Here is a 12,641-nt window from a genome sequence, read left to right as displayed (position 1 = left end):
CAGCTAAGAATGCTTTTCTTCAGAAATACTCACTGCATTTAGGTTAGACTGTCAACAACAGGCTAAGAAAGCATAAGCCGTTGTAATTGTTTTCATGATGCTTTTTGACAACAAATCTTGCATCTAAAATCTGACTACTCACAATTTCTAAACCAGATTATAAAGCTAAACCCACGCAAACCCTTAATGGATCAGGGTTTTATTTCTAGCGCTGCAAAAACTTCAGTTGTGGCCAAGTCTTATCAGCTATGGTGGCAGACAGATTACAGAAGATGTGCCACAGATAAGTACGAAGCACCACCAGCTTAAACCAATTACACACTTAGCATGAAGTTGTCAAACTACAGACAAATGCCAAATCCTAACATTTAATTTCTATAGTGCTTATGAATCTTAAGGAGAATTATACTGAAAAGAGAGCCTGTAATAAATGCAAGGACTGGGAGAACATAAAGATGGAAGAAACAGTGTTGGGAAATGGAAGCTTTTAATTGTGTGTAAATAAGAGAACCGTGCTAACTGAAGAATTACCATTAAAGAATCTACACTGTTTTTTATTTTACTCTAAGTCAACAGAGTTCAAGCTTACCTGCATTTATTCATTGGCCGACATACCTACTAAGTTATACCTTAAATTAAGCCAGCTGGCAGTACTTTCTTATACAACAAGAAATAGCGTAAGCACAAAACAATCCATAGCTGTCCTAATTCCTCCTTACAGGCAGGAAAACGTGTGATAAAATGCATGTTTTGTGATTCACTTCCTCTGGTTTACTTGCTTCAGCGCTGTTAACCTGTAGCTTCTGATGGTCTTCCACAGCACTCTCAGACTGGATAAAAAAATCTAGACAATCACTGTACCATTTAAGGCACATAATTAGCAATTATTTCATGCACACTTCACAATAATAATCTGTTACGTACTAAGGGGAAAGAAACATTAATGAGCTACTTCTGGTGCTGCTCTGTGTACTGTGTTTGCATAATAATGAGGTCCAATCTGCTGGAAAACACATAAAGGACAAATTAATAAGGTCGTCATTTTTGTCTAATGATGCTTAATACAGTTTTAGCAATCTGCTCAAGACAAAAGACGGTCACTCAGACATAGCCGATTATGCATTCGCGTGGCAGATGAAATCTTTATTAAACAGAATGATGAATCTGATTAACATGCGATAACAAATATACAGTCTGCGAAAATGACCGTGCCACCTCCTGCAAGCATCCCTCACGTCGACTATTAAGGCTTTACTCAGATTGAGGTCAGACTGGTATTCCCGATAGGCGCATTAAGATAAAAGTTTGCCAAATGTGGTAACATGATGAGCAAAACAATATCCTGTTATATAAAAGCTACTGCCTCAACAGCTGACTGTCTAATCAGTGAGAGCAACAACTCCTTAATAAGTTTAAAAACTTAATTGTCAAAGTTTCATTCACCTTTTAACATAGAGAAGAATTATATTAGCTTGGCTCAATCTTAAAGCACTCCACTTTGAAGTGCTGTCATCTACCAAGTTGTTCTCAATGCACAAAGACCACCAACATGAATACACGATTACTAGAGTCGTTTAAGGAACATAAATAACAACATGAACTTATATGCCACCAATGTCACATAAAGCCTGAATAACCTAATGGAGGTTTCTAGGTCAGTGGTTAGCATGTGATGTAATTGAATTTGTAGAAAGATCTAAAAATCTTATTTTCAATATAAATGCATAATTATATAAAAGAGTAGGTTCTCAAAAAAAGATTCACAAAAATAATTTGATAATCACACCTGCAAGTTAACTCATGAAAATACAGCATTACATCTAGTGGGTTACCAGCCCTAGAAGTAAATCACGGATATCAAGCCCAGTGATTTTGCATTAAGCTTGCTTTGCTACATGATTTCTATTAAATGAATAATTCCTCATCTTCCAGAACCAACTGTATGTAATTTATGGAGAGTGCATGACACGAAGTACTTTAAGATGACATACGAAACCTCATGACAATGTACATGATTTAACATAGGGCAGGCAGCAGTACAGACTACAGTGTTAATTTCACTACCAATATATTGCTCAACAACAGCAGGATCTGGTATTCAAAGATGCATAACTGGAAGCTAAAACTGACTGACTCAGTCACACTTCTTCACTTTAATGCATGTGTGTTTGCTCTGGCATATGGTAGCATATAACAAATCATAATTTCATACTCCCTTTACTCAATCTACATGTCTTCATTTACATTCACATATTCCCAATTCAAGAAAAACAGCCACTTGATTTAAAGCAAGGAGATGATAGAATTAAAGCTGTATTTACCTCTAACGTCATTCATTCCCAGCCCATTCTACCTTTCTAAATAAGTAATGTTAGTTTTACCAAAGAGAAAAAAATAAGTGTGGCTTTTCCACAACTCTCACATTCAAGTCATCTGCCATATAAATCTAGTCACGGCACATACAGTTTGCAACAGATCCAAAGGAGAGATGTCAGTTCTGACAATTGTTTCACAGGTCTATTGAAGATAATGGGATTTTTTTTCCCCCTGAGTCTCTTTGAAACAAAGACTTGCATTAAGAGATTAGATACGTTTCTACTGAAAGCCACCAGCTTGCAGAATGACTCCCCAAAGCCAGATGTGGTCTTTTTTAGCCTGTGTTGCTCTTCCCTAGCCTAGGATCTTACCAAGATTTCTTTCCACTGGATGGAAATAGAATATAAGAGAAACAGACATATTCAGGAAACATAACAATTAACCACATGTTTCTAGGTAAAGAAGCAGAGGAAGTTAAAAGCTGCAGGTAGGCAAAGAGCACAACACTTGTTTATGTTACACTAGCAAAAGCACATACTTGCAAACCCAATACCAGCTGATTATGCTTTTGTACCTGTTGCACCTGCTATGAAGGGCAGCCCCGTCCCCCTTCAATTGCCTACACGGAGAGCTGCATGAATGAAACTGCTGACACTGTTCAGTTTGCACAGCTAGTATTGAAAAACATCAAAGTGGAATTAAATTTGATTGTGTGTCATACATTAAATTCAGTTATCTTTCTACCTACAACATAAATGGGGGAAAATTCAGGAGATAGGTATCCTAAGGTTATTTGCAAAGTTCATTCAGGATGAATCCTGTCTTTATCTTAAAGCAAAGCATTATTAAATGTACAATAAAGTATACATACCTTTCTCATCTAGATTTCAAAGAGTTCTATTGACTCTGTGCTAACAGTGTTTGCTAACCTTAATGGTAACACAGTACATATAATTTTTGTCTTGTTGACTCGTTTAGACCTTATCCATGTTAATGATTCAGGATCTGATGCATATCTGATGCTTTGTTCTGATTTTCCCTTCATGAAAGATGTGGTAGCTGCTGTCTCTTTTCCTATCCCTCTTCATAAAGCATAATACTAAGGACATGGCATCAAATTAGATGTAAATGATGAACAAATGTATTAAGATATCTGAATTCAGTTTTTAATATTGAAAATAATTTCAAATGTGCGTGGTAGAAATCAGATGAAATAATATATAATTCATCTAGCGAAAATTTTCTTTGTCTTTTAAAAAAATGATATTAAAATATTTACTATCACTCGGTAATCATTCTAACATACAAAATAAACCAATTTACTTACCCATGACTGTACTTCATTGCTGAAATGAGTAACCTCAGCTCCTATCAAAGGGCATGGAGACACTGACTGGATGAGGCAGTTCCTGCACTGTAAGTAACTTGTCAGAGAATACTCCTTCTCATTCCAAACAGCATTTAAAGATAAACTGGCATTCATGCCTTTCAGAAAGAAAGAAAGAGATGCTTTACATCATCGAGAGATATTCTCAAAACATTAAGAGTTCCTAAGCTGCACTTCACAATTCAGAACTTAATTTTCTTGTTTTAGCAGAAAGTTACATGATCAGGAATTCCTACTCATCTCTGCAAATTCAGCAGATTTTAAAATAGAGCCTTTGTGACAGAACTGATAGACAGTTGTGCCATCCTAACAGTAGAACTGCCCTGCACTTGCAAATACCAGTACTTTCCTCATGGCTTCTGTCACCTGAATGTTGACGGGTCACACACTGCATAGTCTGATACCTGGCTTCACTTCCTATCAAACACACATAGAGACCTACTTTATATATCCACTGTGGCTGGGTATGCACCTAGAGGTAGTGGAGTTTTATTCATGGAGTTTTATTTGTTATAAGGAATGTGAACAATTCTCTGCTATCCTTATACATTCTTTTTGATCAGAATATTATGGAAGGATATGAGGAATTTGGGAATGGAGAGGAGCCTGGTGTCCATTGTCAGTGTTTGGTTAAACACAAAGAGTTCCACAGATTACAGTGGGGTTCTGCTGCTGGCTGGGTGGGACTGTGAGCAACCTGGTCTAGAGTGAGGCGTCCCTGCTGGTGCCAGGGGGTTTGGAATGATGATCTTAAAGATCCCTTCCAACCCAAACAATTTTATGATTCTATGTTATCCAGTCAACAGTAAATTGTGTCTGTCAATTCTTTTTTTTGTGCCAACTAATTCCCTATCAGTTTCAGCTATTGATGGCTGGGGTTACAGAACAAAGCCTCAGAGGAATAAATCTGGCAGCTACCCAAAAGTCCAAAGTCAAGGGCCATAAGCCTTATGACTGGCCTAGATAAGAGACAATAGTCTTGTTCATTTTTTTCCAAATGCAACTGTCAATATCTGATTCTCCAGCTTCCACGTTTCTGCTGTCCAGATAGAACCCACCCCTGACCCACAAGGTTTTCGGTCTCGAGCTGAATTCTGTGCCTGGACAGTAAGGTTCTGCTGTTTTCAGCTTCCTCACTCCATAAAACAATCAAAGTTCTCCTCATAAGTTTTGAATTATCCTCCTCAATTTTCTACAGGTCAAAGACACAGTATGCGGCGGATGTTTTTGTCACTCATGTCTTTCAGCATGGTAGCACTGCTTTATTGATTGCTTCAACCCTTTGACGTTCCCCGAGATTTTCAGAAATATTCACAAACACTGGCGAGAGGACACAAACACTGCATTGTAGGTACTGAACATTTGAAAGACGTGATACTTTGATATAAGTAATAATACCATCTCCTTCATGGAGAAAGCAAACGGCCAGAGAACTTCCTTCACACCCAGAGAAGCACTGCTGGTCATTGGACTTCCTTTGAACTTCTATAAACTTATGCAGAAACAATAGAAGAGCATTTCAATTAAGGAACCGATGCAAACTCAACTACCACACTGGCAATAAAACATAACATCGTAAAATGAATTATTTCCTAGCAGAAACATAATGAAGCAAGATGCTAGAGAGGTGAAGATCAGAAAAATCAAGTCAGAGTTACCCAACAACAGGTAACAGTAAAATCAAAACCAAGATCTTACTAACACAAAGAAAGCAGTGATAGCAGCAGCCACATTTAGCCAATGGCCAACAAAGAAAACAAGTAGAGTCTACATTTTACAACTTAGTATTGTGTCGCTCAAAAGGAGGAAATATCCTAATAAGGAAAATTTACAGACAAAGATTTAGTACAGCTTTGAACGTTTTATATAACAATTTAATGAAAGACAGGTTACAGCCTTTTTTGTATGCTCAGATGTTTCTCTTGGCTCATAAACGTTTTCCAGTAAAAATATCTGCAAAACTCTGTAAGTATATATTGGAGAGAAGTATTAATGGGGCAAAGGACTTGCACTGGTCCTCTCAATAGAAGGAAATTTCATATGTAGATCAAGAGATAAAAACACGTTACCAAAATCAGGAGTACCTGGAGGAAATGAAAAGTATTCCTTTTAAAGCACAAGGGCTTGACAAATGCTAAGTGGTATTTACCAGTAATCAGCAAAATTTACCTTTGTTTTTCACTGGCGTCTGATAAATGTTCAAAGTTTCCTTAAGATGACTGAGACTCGCAACATCTGAGATGACCAACATCACGTTATCATCATCTGGAGTGACATCTAGTGCACATGTACAGTTATTAGTGGATTCCTTACTTCTTACATGAGTATTTTTGAAGAGTTTCAAGATTATTTTCAGCTCAATATCACCATGACAAGTTTTTCTCAAAATGCCTACAATTTAGAAAGTAGGGTGTAAGACTTACATACACACATGGTTTTGAATACAGCACTGTTCAAACACACTGCAAACTTTCCACATTTACAAGATGGTAATTTAGGCTCCGATCCAATACCGACTGAAGTCAGTGAAAAGACTTCTACTAATGTAAATGGACCTTGGAAGAGGGCCTTCTTTAATTTTAGGTTTTTTTAATGCATCCAAAATTTGCTTTTCAACAGATAGTTTTCCTTGTGCTATAGCTCCCAAATTGACTAATGAGTTTGAATTCATTTTGAATAAAGTCACATATTTAAAATGTTCTGCAAACCATGGCAGATTATTATGTTTTAAAATTCTCATCAACTGACATTTGAAATTCAATTTAAACAGAATTAAACTTTTTGCTGACAATGGACACCATGGTAACTGCTAGCATTAAAGTACCCCGGCAATAATTAGTGATTTTATTTAACACATAGGATTGCTTCAAGAGCTTTTTTTCTCGCTACTATCTCTTCTTTGATGACAGTTCTGCTAATGAGCTTCTGGGGCCTGAAAAAAGGGATGTGTAAAGATCCCATAGCATAGTGGTTGCTGTAAGCATAACTCTGGGTAAGAAACAAGTCTCTGCTTATGTCTCCATCTCAATCTTCTTATCATTTCCGGTACCACCCAAATATCCAGTATTCTGGCTTTCTTTCAAGCTCCAGAGGTGTACTACAATGCATAGAAAGCCTTCTTAACTTTCGGTTTGTAAAACCGGGACCAGTTAAATCCACACTAAAACAACTATCACAAAAAAATCCCTACATTCTCTTGGAAGATGATGATTTCATATATTAAGTATATTAAGCACCTATTTCTAATTGTTTCTGCATGTAACTGATGACAACACCCTATAATTAGATCATTACCACATACGACCTAATTGAAAATACAGGGAGTTTATTTTAAATTAGAAGAGTTATTACCAATACCAGCTTTTAGACTTTCCCAACCTGAAGAACCTCACAAAAGCAGTAGAAGCAATTTCAGAACACATCTAGTTCACATTTCTTAAAACGTACCAGCGGAGGACAAAAGAGCAAACTGAATTAATATGATGTAGGTTATGTAGTGAAGAACAGCAATGTGATCCTACAGTTCCAGTTTGTCAGTAAAACTCTGGGCAGCTTCATTACAACTTGTGTTAGTTACCTAGAGTTACTGTGCCTAGATACTACCAACTGATAGCAAATTAACGCCTAATCCTGAGAAGGAACACACCCCAGTGAATGGGCGATTGTGTTACAAATAAGATCTTTCAGCCTTCCACATAATGCCAGCTGCCTTTCAGTTAACTATTCAGTGCCACTCAGATTCCCATTGCATTTCAAGGTAATATATCAATATATCTGGAACACAATCAAGCAAGATAAATCTGTCTGGAAAACTACATTAAGAGTAATTTATTTTTACTGAAATATCACTTAGAATTTCCAGTAGGGAAATTAAGCAATTATTCTAAAATAACTCCGGAGTATCCAACATTATGAAAGTAAAAGGGTTAAGAATCCTACAGTTCCCAGCCTGAAACAACCAACCAGTTTTAGCTCTTACCTTCTGCTTTTGGTAGTATTTCTGCTCCACAGATAATACAATAAAGTCCTCTCTTGCAAGGTTGTTGGTTTTCCTTCTAATAAGCCAACATATGAGTTAATGAGAATAGACCTTTGCATATACTAGCTGTGCATCCATGTACTTTTAAAGATTTTAAATATAAACACATCAATAAATTTATCAGAACTACTTGAGATATGAAACGCTCAAATTTATTCAACTCCACGTTTATCATTTATATTAACTCATAATGTAGTAAGTTCTAAAATCATTTAACCTAACCTAAATAGAAATAGCTTTGTATAAAAAGAGATGGTTTACAGTCAATAATGCTGAAGGCTATCAGAGATTTTGACTAGAATTTTGCAGAGGAATCTTGAAAAGTGGTCGACTACTCTTTCAATATGATTATGTTCTTACACCGCAAGTCATAGAATCATGAAGGCTGGAGAACAACTCGTCAACCCTGCCCTAAAAATTAGCTTTGAACCAGAAATTGGAAGCATGGCTTATACTGAGGCAGGAATCCCATGTACAGTGGGTTATAATATGGAGTGCGTATGCCTGCAATAGCTGTGGTTTCCATCTATGCTAACAGGACTTGGTAACAATTGGCCTTTTTGTTTCACACAAAAACCAGGGGTCTCTATTGAGTATAAAGACTTAGAGCAAACCATACAGACTACAAATACACTGTTGCTGTGTGTTTATCTACATATTATTTAAAAGATTATGTAATAGATATTATTTCCCCTGCACTTTAACACCCAACAGTAATCACTTCAATATTGATACTTGATCTACAGGGTACCTTTCTTTCACGGGTGTTTCCAGTTGCCCTAACAGTAGCTTTTCCTCTTCTGTACTGTCTCTGAACTTTCAATCCTTTAACAAAGTCAAGATATAATGATTAGACATTAGAGATCATGCCAACCTAATAGATACAAGGAGGATAACTTAGCTTTTCTACATTTGGGAAATCAAACAACGCTAGGAAAGTTGGTTCATTCATTTTGCTCACCTTCCACTTCCAGACTGGGCAGAAGGGTATTATTTTTATTTATTTATTTATTTTTATTCTTACTACTGAGCTATTAAATGTTATAATTAGATAGAAGGATGAACAAAAATAGAATTTGTACAGTATTTCCACCAAGAGAAACTGCCACTCTTCCTCCTCCTCTACCTCTCCCCATTTCCTGTGGGACAGTTCTGTCCAGAAGCCAGTCCCACAGGGAACCACAACCACCTTACCATGTCCTGATATTCAATCAACTACTTAAATTTAAACCTAAATTAGCTATGCTTATCTTTAGATATGTTTTATGTTTAAATGGCTCCCAATGTTACAGTTTGCTTCTACCCTATCAGGTGGGAGCATGGACACAGTTGTCATCAGTACCTGTTGACTATGCGACTTCCATAAATCTAAATGTGATTCTTACACGGTAGCAATAAAAGAAAATGCTTAACCAAATAGTAAACACTGCATCACAGCATCACAGAAATGGAACAATATTCTCTTCCCAGCCTTGGACCTAATTTTATAAAGTTGTATTTATTGCATAAAGAAGAGAGACAATTTAAATCACTTTAGACACAAAGACATTCACAGCTACATAGAGGTGGACATCAGAATGCTACTTAGATGAACTTCTCTGGAAAATGACCAGTAAAATTTCACTCAGCTCTCACTATAGAACAGTTGTAAAAACCTTGCATCTGCATATTAATACATGATGGAAACAAACAATCTTTTCTTGAAAATCATGCCTGACATTTTATTACAGCAAAATCTTGGTTGGTGTTTTGATTGCAGTAAATCAAAGAAATTTGTAAATGATTAAATTAAAAAAAAAAAAAAAAAGACTAAGGCAGATTCAAAGTCTGTTATGTACAAATTTACATTGTTATATATGGCATAAAAAACGTGCGTGAAGGGCAAATAAATGAGTCCTCATTTCGATATGAATAGATACAAAACCTGACCCCCAAAGATTATATCCTCTCAAAGGAAATTTTAAAGAAACCTCGGCCTCTGTATAAAATGATGAAAGATTAACTTTGAAGTCTATCATCAAATATCAAACTGTGCAAATGCTGCTATTACATAGCTTCTGATATACTTGTCTACTATATATAGACAAAGGAGATGTGAGGGAAGTGAGTTCTGAAGAACATACCTATCTCAAGCTACAGTATTACTTGATCTGCAAAGTTGAGGTTAAACGTGTTTAATTAAAAGAATAACCCGAACAAATGCAGAGAACCCTAATTTTATATGGATTTTTTGCTTTCTGATGTAAACTCATCTGTTTGTGTTTAATGGCAGATTAATAAAACCTGTAAGACTCAGAACAAGAGATTTTACCACACACCATAACTGTCCTTTGGTCACATAGTTAGGGTGAAGAATCTTATTTATATCTGCAGATAACTGCAGGGTGAATAATTTGCGCAGTGAAAAACAAAACCAACATGAAATATTGAGTCTGATAATAGCATATGAAGTAAAATGTGAACTAGAAAGCAATCTCTGCTCTGCAATGAGGCTATGTTGTAAAGACTGCTCAACACATTTCCTATGGAAGCTGTCGCTATGTGCTAGTATTGCCCAGTCAAAAAAGGTGACACACCTTTATTTCGTGATCTGGAAAGACTGATTTTCCGTTTCTTGGTGTCCACCTCTTGAGATTCTACCTGATCTGCTTCTTTTCCATTAGTCATCTTTTCAGTACTAACTGCACTGTTCTTACTGATATCACTTGGCATCGTTCCATGTAAACTTCTGTTTCTGCCATCATCATTAATCATTTCTTTTGGCTCACTTAGTGTTTTCGAGGTATTGATTACAAAAAGATCATCAGCTACTGTGGGTTTTCCACATTCAATCTGATTCTCATCTGGATCTGGGGGTCTTATTTTCTGTTCCTCTGATTCTGCACCATCATAGAGCTCTGGCGAGAAGTAAATACTCTCATCCTCATCCTCAGCCGACATGTCTAACACTGAAAGTTCAGGTTTCCCTCCTACTGAAGGAAGCTCACTACAGGGTTCGATTTGAAGCTTTTGCTCATCAAGATGCTCCTCAGGAGCCTCCGTATTTTTGACTGAAAAATCAGTTGTTTCCAAATGTGATTCTCGTATACTTGGTTTATGTTCTAAAGTGAATGATGACTGGCATTGATTTACACCACCAATAAGTTCACTAGCTCTGTTCACATTCTCCCTTTGTTTGCTGCTTGCTGTGGACACGCAGTTCATGGCTACAGGCAAAGGTGTTGAAGTCAGTGGTTTAAAGCAGCAGTGCTCTTTCATAAAATCAGAATTAGTCCAATCACTCTTTTTCTCTGTTTTAGTTGCTGGCTTTCTGGGTGTGGAGTCCATATGTTTTCTCCTTTGTGTTGCATTGTGAGAATGACTCTCTACATCAACTTTCTGGCCACCTGTGAAAAATCACAACACATTAATTAATTGTATATGCCTTCCCCCTGCTGATTTACAGCATGTTTAGCACATCAAAATTACCACTGCTTTATTAGGTTTGCAGATATTTTATAATGCTCATTAAGATCCAATACAAACAAAAGCCCAGATGTTACAACTATCTTTGCAAATGAATTGTCTTAATGAAATCAATAGATTAACTGGCCCATGTAAAGTGAGAGCATATGTACGATTGGATTTAAAAATATGTATTTTTTACTCTTTATTCTCTTACATAATTTACGCCTACCTTATTAGAAGTGAAATGACAAGCTTTTCTAGAACTGAGGAATGGATGGATAGTTGCATACACAAGTAGTCTCACTGTATCTAAACAGCTTAAATCAAAGCTCTCACCTTGCAATAATGCTCAAAATCAAGTTTCAAGCATATTTTAAATTATCTTCACATTTTTTTCAATGACAAAATCAATATAAGTGAACGTCATTGATTGCACTACAAACTTTTCAAACATTACCAGTTGTTTTAAGAGTAATAGCAGTCCACTGAGTACAGCTCATATATGCGAATCATTATTTGTCATCAGAGCATTTCAATAGTTGTAAAAAATACTTGTTTCATCCAAGAGAGATATGATTGAACATTTGAAATTGTTAATGAAGCCTTTTTTCCCCCCACAGGAAATGAACATACTTTGTTGTATTACTGCTGTGATATTACTTGGCTGATTTGATGGTTCAGGATTAATTGAGTTGATGGTTGCAGTTAAATCAGTTTCTGGGACCAAACTTTGCTCCTCACTTTTAACAGGAACATCTGGTGACAGGTGAATAGTTGCCTCCTGTTGAGAAGCTGATGACAGCTCTTTCACATTTAAAGGTACATGGAAAAATTCATTGCTACCCTGTGACGAAAAATCAATGCCTTTCTGGTTTCTTTCAGCAAATGCATGTAAGGATTCAAGGGCACTACCAAAATTTTCATGATGCTGGACTTGTTGACGAATCCATTTAGATAATCCTAATTGGGGAGGAAAAAAAGAAGTGTTACCACAAAACTACAGTATATATACCCATTTTTATTATATATGTACCGCTTTTGTGCCTGGGTATTCATTTTTCTTGTTATCAAGAATTATTAAAAAGAAACTTACTTAAATTATAGTTATTTATGACTGTAGTCAAAAAGGTATGACAAAAACTAGAATTTAAGTAAAGCAAAGCTTTTACAACTTTATTTCAGATTAAGCAAAATATTCAGATAATCACAACTGTCAATTGCAAAAAATATATAAATCAATATGCTTTTATACAGCCATCGTTTTTACAGCTCTCAAATAGCAGAATAGTTATAAATATATTTAAGGAAGCAGAAGGGAAATAATTTGAATGCACTTTTTGTGCGAAAGACAGAAAATGGTTTGACTTGTATCATGGCAGCTGAGCTCCACCTGCTGACTAGACAGCAACATTATCTGTTTACTCCTTTATAGACCTCTTTTCTGAACACATC

The 12,641-nt window shown here is 36.2% G+C and overlaps 1 protein-coding gene across 2 annotated transcripts in view; it reads right to left on the bottom strand.

Moving 5' to 3' along the window:
* The window catches only part of BRIP1 (BRCA1 interacting DNA helicase 1), a 94,065-nt gene that overhangs the window by 34,991 nt on the left and 46,433 nt on the right, over positions 1-12,641 (bottom strand). Inside the window, exons 19-24 of one of the 2 annotated variants that reach the window (XM_072353438.1) lie at positions 11,823-12,149; positions 10,319-11,128; positions 8,494-8,567; positions 7,683-7,758; positions 5,873-6,094; positions 3,644-3,801 (exon numbers count right to left, since the gene is read on the bottom strand). In XM_072353438.1, coding sequence (XP_072209539.1) covers positions 3,644-3,801; positions 5,873-6,094; positions 7,683-7,758; positions 8,494-8,567; positions 10,319-11,128; positions 11,823-12,149 — 1,667 coding nt within the window. Of the gene's footprint in view, positions 1-3,643; positions 3,802-5,872; positions 6,095-7,682; positions 7,759-8,493; positions 8,568-10,318; positions 11,129-11,822; positions 12,150-12,641 lie in introns of those variants that run through there. The other variant, XM_072353437.1, reaches the window with a different exon arrangement.

The sequence above is a fragment of the Excalfactoria chinensis genome, chromosome 19, assembly GCF_039878825.1.
Source record: "Excalfactoria chinensis isolate bCotChi1 chromosome 19, bCotChi1.hap2, whole genome shotgun sequence".
Lineage (NCBI taxonomy): Eukaryota > Metazoa > Chordata > Aves > Galliformes > Phasianidae > Excalfactoria > Excalfactoria chinensis.
This window is presented reverse-complemented; position numbering and strand designations above follow the sequence as displayed.